Source organism: Pteropus vampyrus, unplaced genomic scaffold, assembly GCF_000151845.1.
Source record: "Pteropus vampyrus isolate Shadow unplaced genomic scaffold, Pvam_2.0 Scaffold154, whole genome shotgun sequence".
In the NCBI taxonomy this organism is placed as follows: domain Eukaryota; kingdom Metazoa; phylum Chordata; class Mammalia; order Chiroptera; family Pteropodidae; genus Pteropus; species Pteropus vampyrus.
In genome coordinates, this window is record NW_011888935.1 from 1,696,202 (window position 1) to 1,719,738 (window position 23,537).

Consider the following 23,537-nt stretch of genomic DNA (forward strand, 5'->3'; position numbering starts at 1 on the left):
TGGCAATCTTGAGAAAGAAAAACAAATTTGGAAATATCATGCTACCTGGTATTAAACTATACTACAAGGCTATAATAAACAAAACTGCATGGCACCGGCAAAAAAACAAACAAACAAAAAAAAACAGACACATAGATCAATGGAACAGAATAGAGAGCCTAGAAATAAACCCACGCCTACATGGTCAATTAATATACAACAAAGGAGGCAAGAATATACAATGGGGTAAAGATAGTCTCTTCAATAAATGAGGTTGGGAAAACTGGACAGATACATGCAAAAAAAATAAAAAATAAAACTGGACCACCTTCTTACACTATATAAGAACAAACTCAAAATGGATTAAAGACTTAAATATAAGGAGTATTAAAAAAAAACTCCCAGAAGAAAACATAACCAGTAAACTCTTTTACATTGCTCTTACTAATCTTTTTTTTGGATATGTCTCCTCGGGTGAGGGGAACAAAAAATAAGTAAGCAAATGGGATCACATCAAACTAAAATAATTTGCACAGCAAAGGAAACTATCAACAAAACAAAAAGATAACCTGCGAAATGGGAGAAGACATTCACCAATGACATATCTGATAAGGGTTAATATCCAAAATATATTAAAAAACTCATAAAACTTAACATAAAAAAAAAAATCCAATTTAAAAATGGGCAGAGGACCTGAATAGACAGTTCTCCAAAGACAACATATATGGCCAATAGGCAATGCTCAACATCATTAACCATCAGAGAAATGCAAATTAAACCAACAATGAGATATCACCTCGCACCTGTCAGAACGGCTGTCATCAAGAAATCAACAAACAAGCGTTGGCGAGGATGTGGAGAAAAGGGAACCCTCATGCACTGCTGGTGGGAGTGTAAATTGGTGCAGCCTCTATGGAAAACAGTTTGGAGGTTCCTCAAAAAATTAAAAATAGAGCCATGTGACCCAGCAATTGCACTTCTGGGTATTTATATGGAAAAATCCAAAACACTAATTCGTAAAGATCTATGCACTCCTATGTTCATTGCAGAGTTATTTACAATAGCTACATTATGGAAGCAACCAAAGCTCCCATCAATAGATGACCAGGACAAATAATAAAGAAGAAGTGGTACGTATATGCAATGGTATATGACTCATCCATTAAAAAAATAAAAAATGAAATCTTGCCATTTGCGACAACATGGATGAACCTAGAGGGTATTATGCTAAGTGAAATAAGTCAGGCAGAAAAATACAAATACCAAACGATCTCACCTATATGTGGAATCTAAAAAACAAAATAAATAAACAAACAGAACAAAAACAGACTCGTAGATACAGAGAACAAACTGGTTGAGAGATGGGAACGGAATTGGGGGGCTGGGTGAAAAAGGTGAAGGGGTGAACAAGTACAAATTGGCAGTTATAAAACAGTCACAGGGCTGTAAAGTACAGCATAGGGAATATAGTCAGTAATATCGTAATAACTATGTGTGATGTCAGGTGGGTACTAGGCTTATTGGGGGATCGCTTTGTAAGTTACATAAAGGCCTAATCACCATGCTGTACACCTGAAACTAATATAATATTGAATGTCAACTGTAATTGAAAAATAAAAAGTAAAAAAAAAAAAAAAAGACAGAGCGCTTGATAGTTACAATACTACAAGGAGTTTAAATACGTTAGGAATGAAAGTGTCCCCAGGGAGTTTTTCAACCAAGGGCACCGTTGGTGATCTTGATTATACCAGTGATGCTTCCGGAAGAGTACAGAGCTCACATAGTCTAGGACAGGGAACACAGATTGGACTGAAGCACCCCAGTGTCCTCTCGAAAGGACTGACTCCTCCGGGACCCCACCGTCCTGACTAGATGCTAAAGAGCGAGCTGCCATCCATACCCCTGTGTTTATTAAGGATCAAAGAACACCCACGAGTGTTCCCTCTCCCCTCACTCACTCACAGGTGGCGACCAATCAGAAAGAGAGCCGGTGTTCCCTGGTGACCCTTCCAGGGCAAACTGAAATGGGGTTAAGACCGGAGGCCAAGCCAGAGGTTTGGGGAGAGGGGATGGGACAAGCCACCTGGATTCTACCTGGCCCCGAGACTTCCTGGACAGCAAGCACCTGCCTGGGGCGGAGGGCAGGATTGCTCAGGCTGGTGTCCATGTGTACATTTGCTGTGCATTTTAAAGGACGAATGCTCCAGAAGCACAGCCTTTATCGCTTTGCCTGGCCATTTTCACCCTGGCCAAGTGAGGTATGCCATTTCTGGATGATTAATGTCCATTTTTCTTTTAACTAACACAAGCTACAAAACAGGCTCCCATTTAGCATGAAAAGCCACAGATTTATACACAGTAGGAAGAGCTAGGCTCTGGGGGCAGTGCAGGCCAATTAGCCAGAGACGTCAAGTCTGTGGCAGGACCCAGGGGGCTGCTCATTCTCTCGTAAGGTAGTTTAGATGAATGCTCCCCGAACGTTCACGTGTACGAGGACCTTGCAGAGAGCCTGTTACGATGCGGATCCTGGTTCAGAAAGTCTGGGGCGAGGGCTCGAGATTCTGCTTTTCTAACATGGGATGCTGATGCTGCTGGTTCAGGAGCCACGCTGTCGATGGAAAGGAACCACATATAAACCCGGTCTCCCCACCCCCCACCACTTCCAGACAAGTGTATACTAATAATCACTACAGTTATTTTGAAAAGCCAACCCAATTAAGATTTCTCTAGTTAGTAATTGCGATACAGCGAGTGTTACGGTATAACTCGGAAAGAGAGAAATGATGCTTTCACTCAATGTTAACGAAAACTGTTTCAGCCACTAATATTCCTGAATTGTATACATTATTTGACCTACGAAGAAGTGAGCTATAAACAACCCACAAGCCAGCCAATTACGGGTATTAAATGACAACTAATAAATGACTTTTAGGTGAAGAGGTTGCTTAACAGTAATTCTTCAGATCTGCAAGCCGCTTAATTCAGTTCCTGGTGATGGTTTAGTGATTTTCTTAGCTCTACCTGCAAAGCAAACCAACTATGTTCTCTGTAAGGGGGCGCTTCTCTACTATCACAAGACCAAAATATGAACCTTGTTTTGAAGGAGAAAATTGGGGGTGGGAGATTGTTGGATAAAAAGAGAGTGGAGAATAGAGAAGTAGAATGAGAGAGAGAAACGGGTTAAAAAAAGCTATTGTAAGAAAATTGTTTTCAACGAAGGTGTAACAGCTGATCAATCAAATTTTGTAAACAAAGTTACTATACTCTTTTCTTACACCTCCAGCATTTCGCTACAGCTCCACACGTATAAGTCCAGTCTCGTCTCCTTCCCCAGAGCCTACATCTCTACAGATGTAGCATCTCTGAGTCTACAGATGCTCCTGGGCCCTGGGAGAAGGGGAGGTGTGGCTGACAGACTCGTTTTACAGGAATAGTTCAGAGACGGGTAGGGCCTGCTCATGGCCACACAGCACAGCAGGACACCTTCCGAGAAACACTTAGTCTGCTCACCCACAGGTAGAGCACTCCTGGAGGAAGAAAGGCCTCACTCGGCCTCTGCATTTCATAAGCCAGCAGCTCTTGGCTTCGTTAACTCTGATAAAAATATCTGTCGTTTGATTAACCAGCTTTAAATCGTGACCAACACTCAATCTTTAAAAAAAAAGTGGGAGGGAGGAGGAAAGGAAGAAAGGAGGGAGGTAGAGATACAGACAGACAGACAGACATCATAAGAATTGTTCCCAGGACTTATACCTGCACCGGTGTCATACTTGGCACTCAGTATCATGAGTCAACCCCGAGCTCCTACGCCTTCAACACTTAAAACCTATTACGGCTTAGAATTTTGTGGGGAGGAGAGGGTGGGGAGACAACATGATAGTCTTCCTTCTTCTCTAGAAGATGAGCATTTTTCAGAGATTTTCCCCCCAAGTCCCAGCATGAGCATCAAAACTAAAAACACCACTTTGAGGCTTCCGAAAGATCACATCGCTAATGTTCAACGCAAAGGCACTCTTCCTCCTTTATCAGCAAGAGAGGACGTGCTCCCGGTTCGCGTCACCTTGGAAAAGTCACGATTGGGTCCCGAGTGATGTGGTGCGCCAGCGATGGCCGTTTGACTGCTTTGCCTCGTAGTCGATATACTGCGACTACTTCGATCACCCCGCTGGCGGGCAAGGCAGTGTGGTGACTCAGACCTCCAGCTCTGAGGCGAGTCAGCCTGGATGCAAATCTTGCGTGGTCCACTCCGTGGCTGCGAGCCCTCCAGCAAGCGACCTACCCCTTATGTCAGTTTCCTCATTGTCCAACCTGGGAATAAGAATCCTATGTACCTCGTCGTGTTCCTGTGAGGATTCAATGAGTTTGGCTATGGAGCGGGTCTAGAAAGGAACCGAGCACGTAATAAGCCCTCGGGGACTATGAGCTGCTCATCCCTCCACCGTCTTACCTTCTCTCTCTGAATGGCCTTCATTTTTTGAATTTCAGCTTCTTCAGCTTCCTTCTTGATTCTCATGGCTTCTTCTCTTTTCAGCTAAATTGTATTGAGATTATAGAGGACAAAAAACAGTTATTATTTTTCAGTCTGAACTTCTAGAACACAAAATTACAATGAAAGGCAAATTACAGGATTGTTCACGCTATACCTCGCCACGATCACAGGTTGGTACTTCAAGCTACTTAGATCACAGAGAATAGTCAGGCTTCTTCTTCTGCCCATGAAATTTCTCTTTGTAGTTCCTCTGCAATCTCTGTCTCTCTCTGTCTCCCTCCCCCTCCGCCCGACCCTCTGCAGGAAATGGGGTAGGGGGTGAAGAGAGGGTGGGTAGATAATTTTTTCTGATTATAAAACTCAGAGAGCTGAATGTAAAAATCACCGAGCATCTTAAATTGTTTTTTCGTTTTTTGAGGGTTTTTTTTGGTACCATTTTCACAACCGTTCTAAAGTAAACAAATCCATGTCGTCGGAACCAAAATATTCCAAACATAGTAGAGTTAACTTAATCTAGAAAAAAGAAATCCTTTAATCAGGGCCCCGCTGACTAATATATGGCTTGGATGAGAATTCTAGATCCTTATCTCTTCACTTACCACTTCCTAATTTCTTTGATTTTGAGAGTTTCCTTTTGCAATTGGTTTAAACATTTTATGCTTTTCGTGAAGTTACTGTATTATTTCCTGGTTACTAGAAAGTGCTGGTGTTCAAATTCCTTGCCAGAATTAAACTGAAAAAGGTGGATTCTGACCTTTTGCTGGTATTTAGATTGCATCAGTTGGAGTTGTTGTTTCTGCCTGACTTCAGCCTCTGATTGGCTTCCACCTAAGGCAAAAACAAACAAACAAACAACAACAAAAAACACACATCATGGAGGTGAAACATGAATGTCAAGCTTAAATGTCAGCCATCAAAAACTAATTAATATATGATGAGTTGACCATGAGTTTCTTTAACATCTTCATGCCTCTAGAAATAAGGACATAACCAGCTTTTTTTTTTTTAATAAAACATTAAAGAATGGTAATTTCTTAAAAGAGAAACAGAGCTAGCCAGAAAGATAAGGCCATATTCGAGAAAGAACGAGACGACCCTACTGAAGTTTTTGAGTCATGTTGGCATTCAAGTTTTCATTTAGATTGAAATCATACCTGAAGGTCCATGCTAAATAATAAGAAATAGTGCCTGTCTCCTCGGACATTCTAGAACATTCTTCCCGCTTAGGTGTGACCATCCCTCAACCTAATAAAGATAATAATCAGTGATGCTTCAATCAATTGTTCTTCTTCTTCTGACTCAATTGCCCTAAATTCAAGTGAAAAACTCAGGAAACTCTGTGCTTCCGTCTCTAGACAAACATGTAGTCTTTATAACCCCATTTTTAAAAGCACAATGGGGCTAGTCCAGCTAGTAATTGATTGTCAGTCTAAGCTATTTATTGTTCTTTGTTTAGATATTCAATAGAAAAATATGAACGTCATATTATTTGCCTGCTTTCTCTTGAACCCCAAATAATTTGGGGCCAGAAATCCTTGCAGCTTGACAATCATCTAAGAATCGCCGTTTGGGGATTTCTCGGTGTTTAGCAAGCTTGGCGGATGTGTTATAAAGATCCCTTTGAAATGATTCTCCAGTGTTTTGGTCACTAAAAGTGTCAGTTCTCAGAAAGATTCACTCCCACGGGAGAGGCATTAAAACAATCTGCATTCGCTGTGGTTTTTATAATTGAACTGATAAAAAAACATCACGGAGTCTTCTCTTCTGAGTCCCCAAGGAGACAGGAAGCCTGTCTGGTTCCGGCCCTTCGGTCTCTGTTGTAGGGGGTGGGGGATGAGAAAGGAACAGCGACGGTTACCGAAGCTTTTACCCAATGTTACAGCCGCTTTCAGGATCTCCTCACCCTGCTCCAATATTTTAAGGGATAGAGGAATAGGGGGAGAGTTGAGAATAAAAATGAATGGAGAAAGTCAGATGGCTAAGCGTTCACAGGTTTTGTTAAAAAATCGTCTCAAAGTTTAATACATTCTAGAATTTTTTTCCTACCCCCTCAGCTCTTCCCACATACATATCCTTGGCCATTCTCAGATTTGTCAAAAATGAGACTGTTCGTTTCTAAGTTCCCAAGATGGTAGGCACCAACTGTTCCAAATTCCAAAGCAAGTTCCTCGGCTCCTTAAGCAGGATCTTCCAGGGGGGCAACTGAACCCATTTGGGGAACCCTGACTAGCAGTGACCTTCAGCCTGTAAAAGGGGCTGGCCAGGTCAACACGGGGCAGAAGCCAGGGGAAGATGGCTCCGTGAATACCATCTCCTCTGTGCTTGGGGAAGGAGGCAACTTCACGTCAAGACGGATGGGAGAGGTTCAATGAAAATCACTTGGAGACCTCAGTCTGTGTCCCTAGGAGACTGAGGGACCGCACCTAGACAAGTCAAAGCCGAAAGGCTGTTGTCAGTTGGCTACTCAGATGGGTCATCAAGAAGAGGTGGCTGCATGGCGAGTGACCTGCGCTCCCAGAGTCTGTGGGAAGAAAGGATGAACAAGTGTCTCCTGTCCTTCCAATCTGGTTGTCATGAAAGAGAATGCCAACCTAAAGCTGCTTCCAGGGATGTACCCATGCGAGTCACCTGTGGAGCCCTACAGAGAGAGTCAGCCATCGCGGCCAATGGCAATGCAGGAAACCATGCCATCTCCGTCAGGGAAATCCAGGTGCTTTTAAGATGAATGGCGGGCAAGGAGGGACTTTGCAGAATTCCAGGAACCCCAGGGCGGAGAATGCACAGTAAGCACATACAGGACTTGAAGACACCGGGATCGGTGCACTATGGGCCCCTACTTCTCATCGCCCCTTCTCCCCTTGACCCTGGAGGGGCCAGAGTCTGGGAACAGAGGAGTCAACGGAGAAGAATTCAGCTGCGCCCCGCCCATTTCCTTTGCCAGCTTTCTACTCGAAATGGACCTGGAGTGGGGCACGGAGGGAGTTTTAATGTCCATTCGTAACAGTTTGCACCAGCAGTTAGGGCTGAATGTTACTCACTGAAATGACCCCGTTTACGCCTAGATTTGGCTGAACAACTTTGTTATTTGTGAAAGACCAAAAAGATCTAATTCCAACCAAAGATTATGGGAAAAAAATAGTCCCACAGAGCCAGTTTGAAGGGGCCAGTTAGGAAGGACAAAGCTGGTTCCTGGTCACACCCCTCAAACCTGGCTTATGCAGCATAAAGGTGACGTTTGAGATAAACCCCTTTCATGAAATAAAGTGGGGTGATGGTGATAACACTATTACTTCCACTCATCAAATGATTTCCAAATTAGCTTATTTTTATCTATGTCCTGGAAAAAAATATTTCTCTAAAGCTATCCCGATAGTAAGTGGCCCCCGACGAGAGACACATTTGCATTAGCCAAAAATGTGGAAATCGTGCACCCAGCCCTTTAAGTTCTTAGCTGCTGCTGAGGGACGGGAAGGAAGGGCTGAGTGACTCCCATGAGGTGGCCTCCCCATCAAATGATTCAAACCCTGCGCAAAGGCAGCCCAGACAGATCCATCACACTGTCTCCGAGGTCCGAAGGTCTCTATTTGCAGAACAAAAACACAGGGGACGTTTGTCTTCATACCCACCACTGGGTCCCCAGCTCACTCCCGTCTTAGTTTCGGAATCGACTCTCCATTCATTTTTTTCCCATTAGCATTCAAATGCCGTGATTAACACACTTGTGAGAGCTTTTACTCCCATCCTGACCAGTGCTATGACAGGGCACGTGCAGCACCCCAGGTAAGCTGTCTTCAGTTGACCATCTAAGAGGCTCTAAATCATTGAGCAATTAAGCCATGACTTTACTTCCATATAACTGTGGCATCCTACATCTGCTACTTACAGAAAATCAGAAACAACAATATATCTGCACACGTGAGTGTTTCGATTTTAAATGCACAGGGACCCAAAAACCTATAAGGCATGCGGACAGACCTGGGCGAGGTTCCTAAGTGGCCCCGTCCCCCGCATTCAGGCAGCCGGTTGGCCTTGCTCACCTAGCCGCCTGGGCACCAGGTTCACCGGCTTTGCTCTGTGTAGTTCCTTCCACCTCTCCAGGTTCTCCATTTCTTTCTTCGCAACTAAGGCAAGTGAGAAATACCAAATCATCAACGAGCGGAATGTGAAACAGGAAACGGGGCCCTTTAGAGCATAAGAAGCAATCCTCAGAGGGTGCTTAGCTACATTCAAGCATGAGTGGACGAGATACCCAGGAAAGGACAGCATTCAGACCCAAACCCTCGGAGTCACCCCGGGCCTACCCCAGGCTCACCCTAGACCCACCCCGGGGTGCTTTCTCTTCGAGAGTCTGCACAGGAGGCTCGAACCTGGAAAATAAGCTGAACTCCTACTAAAAGGAGTTCAGTCTTTCTTCCCATTCTGGCATCCTTAAAACTCTATGTCAAATTAACTTTAAGAGTTTGCTATAATGTTTGCAAAACTAGAATATTCGTGTCGATAAGAACTTTTCACACATAGGTAACCATATGTTCCCAAGTCATTCCGATGCCATATTCATTATTTTAAATGGTCCCCAAGATGAGCGCAGCTCTAGGATGTGAGAGTGGGCACTACGGGTGGGCAGCCCTGCTCTGGTTGCTGGCTCTTGGGACGGCAGCGCTCATCCCCCAAAGACACACTGTGAGTGACAGCAGGGAGTGCCAGAGAAACTCGTCCTGTACTTCCATCGCCTGCCCGAGTCTCCCCATTAGACCTGATTGTTCCAAATGTCCATTTATAACATTTTTTTATTGTTAGAGGGGAAAAAAATCTCCTTAAACATCTCAAAAAAACCCAGACCACACTGAGACTTAGGTATTTAAATAAAAAGCTTGTGAAATGCCAAAACATTTGGGATTCCATTGGTCAACCGCTGACAGGGGCACTCGGCAAAGCAGCGGTTGTCATATTCTGCACTGACCCAGCGTTGCCACCAGGGGGAGCCTGTCTGGTGGAGACCCTTTGCAGAGCTGATTTCCCCTTGTGCCCTTACGTCCATCATGAGTCACAAAATTAATTTTCCTACCAAGATCTAATAAAGGAGAGCATAGGATCTCAAAGAGAGGCCCACAACTTGACTTGAACAAGCCTCATAACTTCTTTCTGAACTAAATTAACTTTAGATCTCCTTCCAACGCTTAACGTATCAGGCGGGAACTTTAATGACAGCGTTTATTTTACTGTAATTTTTCAGTTAATCATGCTATACCCCCACTAGGTACAAGGAGCACAAAAATGAGTAGGGCAAGGTCCCCGTCCTCAAAGAAGGGATCACCTAGGGCAGGAAACAGAAGCACAGCGGATACCCCAATAATGCGGTTTCATTATTAAGTTGATGAGATGCCGAGGGGACTTAGTTCTCGCTTCTATCGATCAGCCTGTGGTAGAATCGGCTTTATTATCTGTTATTTTGCTTAAAGTCACAGAACTTGTCAACAATGCTAAGTGTTCTTACTTACTGCACACAAATAAAAATAGCCAAGAGCAGACTGCAATAGTTGAATAATTATGGGAGCTCAGAGGCTTAAAAAGAATTCCATTAAGAAAAGATAGAACATATCAAGAAAGGGACAAATTATTTCAAGTACATAATTGTTTCAAGTATTTAACTTGTCTATTTCAAAAATATTCATAGACCTGTAAAAATCTCTGCAAATAGCCCAACTTTACAGGAACGAGATGGGTCTGCTGTGAAATCGTTTAAGCCCAACGCATATCTGATATTTACAATCGTGCTGTGAGTTCTGCTATTAACATAGAGAAACAAATTTAACAATAGAATACTTTTAAAAGGTATAATTAAAACTGCTAAAGTTAAATAAATTTTTAAAAAAAAACGATGAGATCTGGTGAGTATTCTCAAATCAGAAAATAAAAATACTTCAGACCAAAACAAACTATTGTACTCTATAAGAAAATGAGAAGCTTTCTGAATGTTTAAAGAATAAATATACGTACTTCTCTGTAGCTGGTTTCTTCGGGTTTCATTTGGTGTTATCAAGGTGTATGCGCCTGCGCTAGAATGAAGAGGAAAAACATTGCTTATTATCACAGGAAACTACCGATGCCTACAAACCACCAGACGCCCTTCCTGTTAACAGACTGTATTTACTATCATCGCCATCAAATATATAGTATGAAAGATAATCTTCTTAAGACCCAGGTCTGTTCTCCAGACGCTTACAATCTCATTGTCCAAGTGAAACAAATGTACATGGCCAACTATGGGATATAAAGCAGTTGATGAGGAGTGGCAAGTGACTGCTTCGCTGTTGGCTCTTGGTAAACTGTCTTTGCAGCAACTTGTTCCTCTAGGCAGTGATCACGGGAAAGTCTCTTTGAGATGGCTTGAGACTGGCATTCTCTTCCCTGTGACCCTCCCTGGGAGTACAAGAAACACTCATGCATTCTTCGTCTCCACAATCTGGGAACACAGGCCATTTGTGATGCAGCCATCTCCCCTTGATGACCTGAGTGGCCGGCTGGTTATGGTCTTGTGCTTTCGGGCTTTGATTCTTCCCGGCATGGAGCCACTGGGTCCCTCATTCTCTTTCGGACAGCGGTTGAGTGTGATCAGAAGTTCAAAGAAGCAAGGAGTCATTTCGATTCATGGGATATCAGGGGAGACTTCCTTCCCACCAAAATATTCAACTCTGAGACATCAAGAAGCTGTTAAAATATTGAGAGCTTTTGAGGGCAGAAACTGTGCTCGACTGGTCTGGTCTGTGTAGGCCCAGCCCTTGGCGCGGTGCAAAGTAGGGGCTTGATGAATGTGGGCCGAATTCAAATGAAATGATGCCAAGACGCAGGCTGTGAGTCTGTGCTGGGTGTCTCTTCTTTCGGATGATCGATATGGTCCCACAAGAACATAAATAGTTCATAGAGCAAAAAATATAGCCCAGTGACAGACTGCGGTATACATGTGGTTACAGTGTTGGGGTAACCACGGCTTATAAATGTAGGTTTTTCTTAAAAATAAAAAAAAACCAGGTACTCTTAGAAGTCCCTCTTCAACACAGAATGTACAGTTTCAAAGGACAAATTAGCAAAGACTGAGCAGTAGAGGCCAAAAGTGCCGACTAACAGAAGTCATTTCTTCCTTATCTCTTTATGTTCCTAGCAGGGAGCATTCAGCCAGCTTCAAAGTGGCTTTAATTTCAGACTTGTAAATGGGAGGTGTGCAACCCCCTTTGCATACAAATGGGGCTGCCAGCTGTCCAATTACCTAATGTATATCAGCAGACTTTGCAAGTGTAGCCTAGCATAAGTACAGTGTTATGAATGCAAAATTAGGAGGCCGCTGCTGGAAATTAATCCCTTGTCCACTGCAGATTCTTTGTTCACCCTCGGAAAGATTTTTCACCCCTCAATGGCCAGCACTTTATAGGAGCTCGAGAGCTGCAATTCTGTGGGTTGTAGTACCCTGTAAACCTGAATCTGATGCAACAGTGAGCCATTCTGCAGAGCCTTAAAGATGAAACGTGAGATACTGGATTTAAATGCCAGCCACGAGATGACTGCCCGATCCTTAGCGTCCACTGAGATAATAGAATGTAGCTGCTCACGATACCAAGGATTTGATGATACTGCACGTCGGTCATTCTTGAACGTTAGCGTGCAATGGGACACGTGGAGGGTTTGTTCAAGTGTGGAGTTTTTGACTCTGTAGCCTGGGGTGAGGTCTGATCACCTGCATTTTTAACAGTGCCAGATAAGGCCGGTGCTCTTGATCTGGGGACTACTGCTATGCTTCACTCACACTGACTTAGAACATCTGGACTAAAAGGAAATTTGGGGATTAATCCACCCCAGATCAAGACACAGAGAAGAAATCCTACGCCAAAGGTCTTGAGGTTAATCGAGCAGCAGGCTGAGACACGAACCCAGGACTTCTGACTTAGACCAGTTGGGTGTCTGCCGCTGACACTCCAGCTCCACATAGTAAGCATAAAATATGACTGTCCTTGACTTCAGCCTCTTGATGGGCTTTCCAAACAAAGAAATGTACTTACCTGAGCACCTCTAGGGACTTGCCGTGTTAAGGGCAATCCCAAAGCACAGACTCTACCCGGGCTTATGCTTTAGCTAGGAACGATTCACGAAACCACTGGAACGCATCCCAAGGACATCCAAACAAGTGTCAGGCGAGATGAAGGAAGGAGGTAAAGGAGAGTCAGAGATCCCTCCAAGGACAGAAAACTTCAGAGAAGAATAGCAAGGCAAGGCTTAAAAGATGGGACCCGCCAATGGCAAAAAGTGTTTGTTTGCTAGAACTTTGCTCAGAGCAGCTCCCTAGAGAATTTTCCAAGTTCCATGGGCCTCTCTTATAAAGATTCTGGGAAAGGTTTGGAAAGTAAAATCAATCTGTTCGTAAACCATTTTATTCTACAATATCTACGATTCCAGTGTGATAACATTCTGGAATCTTTTAGTCTTGGGGACAGGGCCATGGTCACCCCACGGCCGACGTGCATAGGCTGCGGGTACCCAGACACCACTCGGGGCCGTGAAAAGAGGGAAGACTTGTGTTACCCTGAAATCAAAGGTGTTTAATTGAAATCATTCAAACATAATCCCAAGGACGTGAGTCCCCAGTAATAACTCTTTTCCGTTGGAGAATTTCGTAGCAAACGCCTTAGCAATATTTTATTGGCTGAAAATGCCAAACCCGAATTATAATATGCAGAAGAAAGCACTGTCAAGCGATTGAGTTTCTGTTCCTCTTCGTTGCTTACAGGAAGAAGAGCTTAAGTCTAAGAATCTGCTTTTTATTCTTTAATATCATATGACAGAGCGTGATGCTGTGGCAGATACAAGTATCTGTCCCTCTGTCTTAGTTTTTCCTTGTCGTGAATAACAAATATAACTTATTCATGTTTTCAGCCAATTAGTTTCCACCCACAGCAAGGGCCTCTGGGCCCTTGGTTTAACCTCCATGTCATCGTCCCTTTTGACAGTCACTCTCAAAGCTGCTCATCAACACGAGCACAATCCACCTTTTAGTATTTAGTATTCTGGTCATTTCCTGATTAAGCAACACTCAAGCTGCTGAAATAAATGTATATCTTTGAAAATGAGTTTCCTTAATTAACTCATTGAAATTTAATGAAATATCTCAATTTGTAAGATTGTTTTCACTTTCCAACAACGCATATCTGGGAGGCTACGTGAGGATATGTTCTAAGGGAGAGCATACGAAAGTATAGCACAAGACAAAGAGAAAAATGTTTCCCTGCTCCATAAAAAAATAAATAAAATATATTCAAGGAATCTTTTTGGGGGGTGAGGTCTCTCCTTAGCTACATGACTGCTTGTGCACATTCTTGCACAGTTTTTATAAGGTCTCATCAATAGCACTTTATGAAAAAATGTTATGTCGAAATTATGAAAAATATCTTGGCTGGCTACATGTATTACATAAATATATCCCCTAGTGTGTACAAAAAAAAAAAAAATGCAGCAGATGCAATTTAAATTCTAGTTAGGAACAACACTGGTTTGACTTAAAAACACACACATAGTCACGAGCAAAAATTCAGAAAGGGGTAGAAGATTATGTTTTTACAAACATAATTTCAAGCAGAAGAGTAGACAGGTAAAATCTATTGTATAAAAAATTGGTTTGAAGTTTTCATAGTTCAATAAAATCTTATCCTTGGGTGAAATCGAAAAAAGGCAAGGATTTTTGGTTAATCAAAGACACTGGATAGAGATTCATTTTCTAGATATGGCCTTCCATATCGGTTTTTTTAACTAGACGATCTTCAATGCAGGAATCTGAAGCTAACCAGTTTTAGCAACATGGGTCAAAGCTTTCGAGGCACTCAGGTTTCCAAAAGTTCTTTTATAAACAGACTATATTTCCAAGTAAAACATAACATGACAAGATCAGACTGAGTAAATCATCCTTGACACCCAAGCCCGTCACACCAGCCCTGATCCAGCACTCACATCCAGTCTGGAAGGGCTCCTGGGTTCTCTTTGGTTTCAGAATGTGCAGAAGCCAAAATACTGTCTGCACACCCAGGAGGCTGATGTGAGGCTGGTTAGTTCTGTAATTCATAGCTTCTGTTCGAGAGCCGAACAGACACCAGAGGGAAAACATGAACAAACAAGAGATCACAACGTCATCAGAACCTTTATTCATAGGATGCCTTTACGGAAACTAGAAGGAGGAACACGCACGCGCGTGTGCGCTCACACGCACATCCACTCTAGGATCCCCATGCAGGCCCATGGCTTATTGAGACATGATAAATTTAGGCAAATTAGAAAAAAAGTGCTCCTTCTTTCGGGTCGGGTTAACTCCACACTAGGGCATGTGGTTTGGTAGACACACTTGAACCTTAAACAGCATGGGTTTGAACTGCATGGGTCCACTCACACACAGAATTTTCCAATAAGTACACTCGGCCCTTCGCAGCCAGGAATTCAACCAACTGTGAATCAAAAGCAGTATTTTTGCATTCCCAAGCACGGATTCCCACCTTGAATTGAAAATACTGTTTGTGATCTGTGATTGGTTGAATCTACAAATGCAAAGGGCCAACCATAGAGTCAAAAGTTAGATGTGGATTTTTGATTGTTCGAGGGGTCAGGGCCCCTACTCCCCGTTTCAAGGGTTAACTGTACTTCTGCTCCAAAGCATCACCTGAGCGAGGCGAGTTTGTGCAGTTACCAAGCCACACAACCATACAGGGTAGACCCGAACGATGTCAAACTTCTATACTTAAAACCCACACACATATATGTGTGAAAAAAAGAAGAAGGATTCTCTAAAGATCTTTAAAGTTACGAAGAATATATATGAAATACAATATTATAGAGATTCGTCATCTTTAAGACACCAAAAGCCAACGACGGGAGTAGAGATGGGGACCGACTGGGAGGAATACTTGCAAAGTGTACAAAATTGCTTCTTTGGTAAAAAATAGCTACAAGAATGTCCTATTTTCAGAATGTAGAGATGTCAGTCTGGGATGCGACTTGACCCTACTTACCAGCTAATTTTAACTTAACAAACTAACCTTAGCCTGTTCCTGTTTCATGGGTGCTGGAAGAATATGAGACTCCTGGATCAGAAACAAAGGATTACTACTCGCGGCAGACCAGGCAGCATGAACACTGGCATGTTTGTGTCTGTTCTCTCTGGACCTAAGTCTTATGGGGGCCACACTGCCCACATGGTTTGCATTGCAGCTGAGGAACACCGAGTCGGGGGATTTTTGTAGCAGGTGGTGAGCAAACCTGGTCTTTGTGCTGAGGGAGAGTGTATCTCACCTCTCAAAAGTTCTCAGCTACATAACAACCCTGAGAAACGGTCCAGGTTAAAGGATGGTCAGGTATGCAGTCTCGGCACAGCCAGCAAGAAGGATAAGAGTAAAAGAAACCCAAGAAAGACTGCATTTGCCAACAACAGGTTATTTAAGATTTACATCCTTTTTAAGAATGGCTAAATAATAGAGAAATTGGCATTTGCATAAAAACCACTTATTTAGCAAATGGGTTACACATTTTCTTTATTATCATTATTAATAGACTAAGATCCGATTATGCACACGTCTTAAGCAATGCTCCTTAAGGTTATCTGTAATCTGGAGAAAACCAGAAATGTAAGACATAGGGAATTATATCTAAAACTCTGCATAGACCATTTTTAAATGAATTTCACCTTCTATTCCTAATTTTAAAAGAAACAGGTTCATAGAGGAAAATGAAGAAATGTTTTTAAAAACATTTAAAAGTCATTCATAATCCCGCCCCTCTGAAATGGCAATTACAGTTTTATCTGGGTCCATTTCATTCCGATCTATTTTCTGTACATATTATTACAGTTTCAATCATATCGTAAGTCCAATTTTATGTCCTGCTTTCATTTATAAGTGTTTTTCCCAACCACACATGTAAGAAGCTTAGTTTTAAATGGCTACACGATATTTCACGACATGGACGCATCGTAACATCATCACTCACTTAACCATTTTGTTTGCTTCAATTATTCACTATTATAAACAATCCTGCAGGATGTTCAGAATGTAAGACAAAAAGCTTTGCACAGAACGACACCCAAAAGGAAACTCTGAGTCCTCTAAAATCGGTCCTTTGAACAGGAAGGTGCACTACATTTAAATTTTCTTCTTTAGATGTTCCATTTGCATTTCCAAAATCTCAGAGACAGTTTGATCATAGGATTAATTTCTGCTCTGATGCCTGACACTCCTCAATTCTTAAATTAGAACAATGCTTGAAAATAAATGTTCTTTTATGGATGCCTACCGTTTGCACTATCTACCTGCGAACTTATTCTATAGAAAGGAAACCAATAAAGTCATCTATTAAGACACCTATTTGAGAATGTCTATTTTATTATACGTAAATGTAATAATTACATATAACATATTATATAACAGGCACCGATTTTATACGTACAGTGATGGAACCTGAATCACTAGGACATCTCCTTTGTCATGCTGAGACGGACGTTTTGTCACGTCATCTTCCGTACTATATGTAATTTAGTTTTTCAGTTGTCTCTTTTACATTCCTGGTTCTGGCCCTTTCTTCTAACATCTATATCCTTGCTCCTGATTCTTTTCTTTGTTATGTGTCCCAGGAGTAATAAGAAACACTGAATGAAACGAAATCGTATTGATAAATAGTATCTCATTAAAGATTACTAAATCATTTTCAACGTTTTTTGCCCTTAAATTATTTGTCGACACTTAATATACCTAGGGTAGACTACACAAATCTTAAGTACACAGCTCCATCACAAGCCTTCTTTTAACTTCTTCAGATTCCAAAAGAAAAAAGAGGATATAATCTCAATTACTTTTCCTCACATTTTTATCTTCCATTTTAAGCGTACGAGCAAAATTAAAATATGTAAAATGAAAACCCATAGACTGTTTACCTATTTGTTAATGACTCATTAGTAATTTGTCAATTACTAATTGTTAATGTTTTGCCACATTTTCTTTTTCTCTCTCTCCTCTTCTTAATTTTTTTCTGAACCACATGAAAGTAAGCTGCGGAGTTATGGCACATCATCCCTAAATACTCCAGCATCTCCCAGGAACAAAGACATTCTCCTACTCAAACGTAATAATATTATCACATCCAAAGAATTTAATGTGAATACAAGATTGTCTAATATTAGGTCTATATTCCATTTTTTTTTTAATATTCTTCCCTATCCACACCTCTTCCTAGATCCAGTCACATACATACACACCCGTTGTTTGCCATGTCTCTTTAGACTCTTATAATCTAATCAGTTTCCTTGACTTTTTTCTTCCTTTCATGAGTGACATTTTTGAATGTCAGATGTGATGATTAATTTTATGTCTCCTTAATTGGGCCACGGGATGCCCTGATATCTGATTAAACATTATTTCTAGATATGTCCATGAGGGTATTTCTGGAAGACAGTAGCACTTGAATCGATAAGCTGAACAAAGATGCCCCTCTGTAATGTACATTACACTAAGCATCCTTCAGGTCACAGAAGGCCTTCATGAACAGAACGAGAAGGCCGAGCAAGGCTGAAACCACTGTTTGTCTGACCGGTGAGCTGAAACAGTGATCACCGGCCCTCTGTGCTCCAGAATCTCAGGCCTTCCTTCAGACCTGGTGTGGAATCCACACCGTTGGTTTTCTGGCTTTGTGGCCTTAAACTGCACCGCGGGCCTTCCTGTGACTCCAGCTTACAGATGGCAGATCATGGGACTCCTCCGCCACCCCCCACTCCCCGGTCACGTGAGTCAATACCTTATAATACATCTTTTAACATATATACTGTTGGTTCTGTTTCTCTGAAGAACCCTGACTGACACCCCAGGTAAACTGTCTTACAGAATTTATAGAAGGCCTCACAATCTGAATTTGAGGAAATGAGGGTTTGTCTCGCGATTGGATAGCCAGGTAAACATTTTTGGAAAAAGCATCACAGTCAGAACAAGAACGGTTTCCTTGTACGACTAAATAATAAGGCAATGTGGAAAACAGTGTCTACCTATACAATAAAGAGCAATCACGTTTTAAAATAAGGGTTAGAAAGAGAACACATCTTCTCCTACCTGTCACCCTCCATTGGCGGTGAAAATCTAAGGGCATAATGGCCTTCAGACTTTCTACTTGGTGTAGTCAAAGAGCACAACCTACACGTTAGAAAAAAAAAATGTCTTTGTATCCAATTGTTTGAAGTGTTTAATTCTAAAGCCCAGAATTGCAGGGGACTTTTTGTGTATCAGTTGTGCAATGTTTGAGTGTTTATTAAAAGCAGATCTGACTTTACTTTTACTATCAAGGAAACATATTCCAAAGATTTTTAATGAGGAAATATTTAAAGTGAAGATTTAGGGCTCAGATTTTTATACAAGATTAGATAGCACAGGATTTCTGTTCTCGCTCATTCCGTAATAAAACAGCCACTGGGGCAATACTAGCCTGGGGTTTTAATGATGGTAAATGTCTTCAGTTTTTCTACAGGACTTTAATGGATTGCCTTTTATGTGTTCATTTTTAGGGGAAAAATTACAAATATTACAGAACAAAGGAACCATCATCGGTTGATTCTCTGATAGAGAACAGACCCTTCAAATGCAGTCTTCTCCCTTTGATGATTTTTTTCCTGTTAAGCTTTTGTTGCAGATTCAAGTACATTCTGAATAGATGCAATTAACCTTAAGTATATGTATAACCTTACAGCACTCTGCTGACTTTGAAGTAAGTAACCTTAATGTATAATTGCGTTAAGTTTCTTTTTTTCTCATTTCTGCTATGTGTCTACTGGTTATAATAGGTATTATGTGTTTTCAGGCTTTCATCATCCTGTTGATTTATTGTTTCACTGTTTCAGCTGTCAGAGGCTTTTTTGAGAAATGCCCACTCATTTTCAATGATATTGTATTTGAACAAAAATGATTACTCCCCAAGACTTGGCAGACTGCAAATGCATCCCATACCGAGAGTGAAATCTAGCGCAGAAGAGTTGGAAATTCACTATAAACAGAACCATAATTTCTACCCTCCTGCATAAACTGGAAGGTAAATTTGATCTAATCAAACCAAAATGTCTTTTCTTTCCATGTACTCCAATAATCTCTTCTGCCATGTATAGAACTGTGCTTTTCAAACTGTCGGTGGTATCACACTAATGGAAAATTTATTTTTAGTGAAGAAGGAGAGAAAACTTTGAGAGTGTATCACATACAGCAAGGGTGAAAACTGTTCTGTGAATTTTTTTTCAGTTATATATAAGCTCACATATACCCATACGTGTACGGGGTCATGAATATCACACGAACCACTTGCTCAAGGCTATGGGCAGAAATCTGATCACCAGAAGGCCATATGTCATTCAGGTTTTGCTCAGAAACAGTGACAGTAAGAGAATTGCTCTAATACGAGGCCACCACGCTGTCATTTTTTTCAAAAGCAGCAGAGAAAAAAGGATCCCCAGAAAAACTTTGCTCTTACACACAACTCCTCTGCCCAGATCGTGTTAAAGCTGTAAACGAATGTCACCTCACTGTTTCTATAGTGCCACTAGCCTACAGAAGTTCAATTTTCTTGATGTGAAAGTGTGGCCACTGATAGGAAACCAGCTGGCTGCAGCGTCACGCCCTCCTGCAGCTCCAGGTCATGTTCAGGGTCCTAACTTTGCGGATTTGCTCGTGGTCGAGTGCTGTTTCTGCGACTAAAAAAGCCATGAAACCTTGGGATATCGTTTAACCTCTCCAGACTCAGTTTCTTCATCTGTAAAGTGGCAAAGTATTTATTGTGACAAGAACTTAATAATGTAGGTCACATGCTTAGCACAAGGTTAAGAGTTCGAGACCTGAGAATTCGAATTATGAATGGCTATTTTGGTTCTAGTCTCGCAGGGTACCCAGTTTAAGTATTTGAGGTCACGACTGATTCACTTTATGCTACTGCGACATTGCAACGCTGCATCGCACTTCTCAGTTCAAGAATAAGTCATATAGGCAGGGATCTATTGATTAGTTTGGCAGTAGAATCTGGCAATCATTGAGCTGCCTACCCAGCTCATCAAGCCGTATCATTTTCAGAAAGTTAGAAATTCATTAAATAGTATCTGTGAAATACTATCTTTTATTAAAATAAACTTTCTGACTGCTCAGGGGCCTTGCCTGGATATTACATTCAATAGACCCCTGATGAATAGCCATCTATATTGAGCCATCGAGTACTCATTAGACTCAATCACAGACTTTCTCTTCTATGTGCTATTATTTCATAGCACTAAAAGGAAGTTTGGCATTACTTGATTCTCCATCTCTGGGAAGGCATAATAGCCTGATGCATTCATGCCATTTAGCATCTGCAGGCAAAAGCTTATTTTCTCACAGTCATATGAAGAGACGGAAGGAAAATATGGAGCATTGCAGTGAAGAACTAGCGAAAGCCGTTTTTATAAACTCTTGTAAGTCTGTAAAAACTTGTACTCAATTTAAAACTATTTTATGTGGCTAGTTTAGGTTCAAAGAAGGGGAGTCAAGAATGACGTAAAAAGTTTTCGGTCATCTGCCTTAGACAGAAATTATACTTCAGGGTTCAGAATATACATGACGATGATTAAATAGCGATGTTTCTAAAAATCGAATACTATAACTTAATGATTATGTTATCATATATCCTATCTTACATTCCATCCATCTTATATTTACAAAATGTTTAATACGAATGTACCACAGTGCTCTTTAAGGAGAAAGAGAGAAACCCCAGGGTTGGCCATTAATAAGTGGTCTTACCAAGCCATCCTTTACTCTCCTTTAATTCTCTTTTCAGAATTTGAGAATCAAGGGACAAAAAGTATTACTAGGGTTATTTCCTTACCCGTAGCATGAAGAGTTGTGGGAAGTACCGAGGTTAGAGTAAGAAGGCTAGGGAATGTCCCCAGAGCCCCAAGGAAGGAAATTAGAAAACAGAGTGGTTCTCCTCAGGACACAGATGTAGTGTCTAAGCTGTTGGGGTCTAGGGCATAGTGCATCTTAAAGGTCATGTAAATTTGGGTTCGCCGAGAAGCAGACATCAAGATTGGGCTAATAAGCTTTTGCCCGTAGATGCTAAATGGCATGAATGCATCCCGGAGATGGGATTAGACAAGCAGGAGATGTACTGGGGAGACCGCCTGCAGAGGATTAAAGAGAGGTCAGACAAGCAGAAGGCAAGGAAAGCCTTGAGCACATGAGGTCTAATACCTACAAAAGGAGAAGGGGAGAGAGGATTGAGCAGGAAGAGCCTCAGACTGCTATTCACTTCTGTGGAAATTCTGGATAGGTCAATGAATGCGGAGTCCTCTGGCAAAATGGAGGGGTCCCACGTGGGCCAGCAATGGGCAGGCACCAGTATCCTGGAATGCTCCAGCACTGGCTAGGGAGAGTGCAGAGGAAGTGTGCTCTTAGCAGAAAGGAGTGTAATGGACCCGAAAGGGTGGCGGCTGGGACTGTCCCCTGACTACGCTCTTCATAGCAACTCTTTGGAAAGAGATTTGAACAGCAAGCTTCCTGGGCTGCCACGGAGGCTACTTAAACTGCCGTGGCCTAATAAAAAATCAGCATTTAGTCTTCACCTCCGGTTCCTCGCATAGAGCGACTAAGTCCCTTGGAATTCCAAGTAATAAGAGTGCCGATTATATGCTAATGAGATGACTCCTGGTGAGGACCGCTACATAGTTTCAGGATGGGAGCTGTGTGCCAGAAAAACCACCCATGCTATCAGAGGGTTAGAACGTCCGGGCCCACCCCACTCCCATCTCTGGGGCACTGAAGTCAATCACCGATGGCCAATCATTTAATCAATTATTCCTATGCAATGAAGCCCGAAAAAAAATTCTTGAACGACATGTTTTGTTGAGCTTCCAGATTAGTGAACACATTGAGGAGCTGGAAGGGTGACCCACCCAGATAGGATATAGAAGGTCCATGCAACAAGACGCACGCCCCCGATATCTTGCCTTGTGCATCTTTTCCATTTGGCTGTTTGTGTCGTATCCTTTATAACAAAACTGTAATCGTTAAGTATAGCCATTTCCATGAGTTCTACAAGTCATTCTAGTGAATTATTGAACCTGGCACAGAGAGAAGTTTTGGGAACCCCAAATTTGTAGTCAGCTGGGCAGAATGTGGGTACCTAGGGACCCTCCTTATGGCTCGCTCCTAAAGTGAGGACAGATTCGGGGCATCTGCACTGACTACTTAGTGTCAGAATTGAATTATACTGAATTGTAGTTAGTTGGTGTTGGAATGACACATTCGTGAGCAGAAGACAACACAACTCCTGGTTATCCTGTGGACTGCAGCTCACACATCACCTTAGCAACCAGCATTTGTCTTTCCCGCGACTAGAAGTTGATGAAAAGGAAAAACCAAAGATGAAACCGTGTGGACAGTTCCATCTCACCGAGCAGCTCTTCGGAGGCGATCACGTCTCACACGCTAGCTGTTGGGGTGTTGGGTTACCGAAGCTCACTCCACTGGGCGGCAGAGCAACCCCGACACTTGGCATAATAAATGTCTCCAGGAAACCAACGGTTATCCCTGAACCGAAGATGGAGAGTAAGCCGTACCTGTCTGCTCCTGCGTGGAGCACTGATCAACGTCGGGGACAGCAAACCGAGTCACCTCCTCGCTCAGTCGCGCTCCTCTGGCCTATCTGGGAGTTTTGCTGGGATGCAGCCTTCGGATCTACCCCACATCGCATCCCCTCTTCCCCCTTAACTTGCAGCTGATGTGCAGATAGCATTTAAGGCGCCAATTTTTAAAAACAGGAGAGAAAAATATTCACACTCGGTAGAGTATGATGGTGGATACCTGGAAAGTTAGTAAGAAGCCCAGGCAGTTTCCACACACCTGTGTCTTGCAATCCTGTAGCCAGTCACCAGAATCAGGAGGGTGCTGTCTTGAAAGGAGTGGGGGCTCCCACATTTAGGAAAGGACCTCGGACTTTACTAAATTTATAAGTGTGGTTTCCTTTAGGCAAATGAGCCTTCATTCCCTCCAACACC

General features: G+C 42.2%; 1 protein-coding gene across 3 annotated transcripts in view; it reads right to left on the minus strand.

Annotated features, from left to right (window-relative positions):
- Window positions 1-23,017, minus strand: part of EPSTI1 (epithelial stromal interaction 1) — a 75,613-nt gene extending 52,596 nt beyond the window's left edge. The window contains exons 1-5 of one of the 3 annotated variants that reach the window (XM_023536348.1): window positions 22,434-23,017; window positions 10,466-10,524; window positions 8,506-8,589; window positions 5,223-5,296; window positions 4,427-4,510 (exon numbers count right to left, since the gene is read on the minus strand). In XM_023536348.1, the coding sequence (XP_023392116.1) occupies window positions 4,427-4,510; window positions 5,223-5,296; window positions 8,506-8,589; window positions 10,466-10,524; window positions 22,434-22,567 (435 nt within the window). In that variant the 5' untranslated portion in view covers window positions 22,568-23,017. Of the gene's footprint in view, window positions 1-4,426; window positions 4,511-5,222; window positions 5,297-8,505; window positions 8,590-10,465; window positions 10,525-18,585; window positions 18,615-22,433 lie in introns of those variants that run through there. The other 2 variants (XM_023536349.1, XM_023536350.1) reach the window with 2 other exon arrangements.
- Window positions 23,018-23,537: the final 520 nt, after the last annotated feature.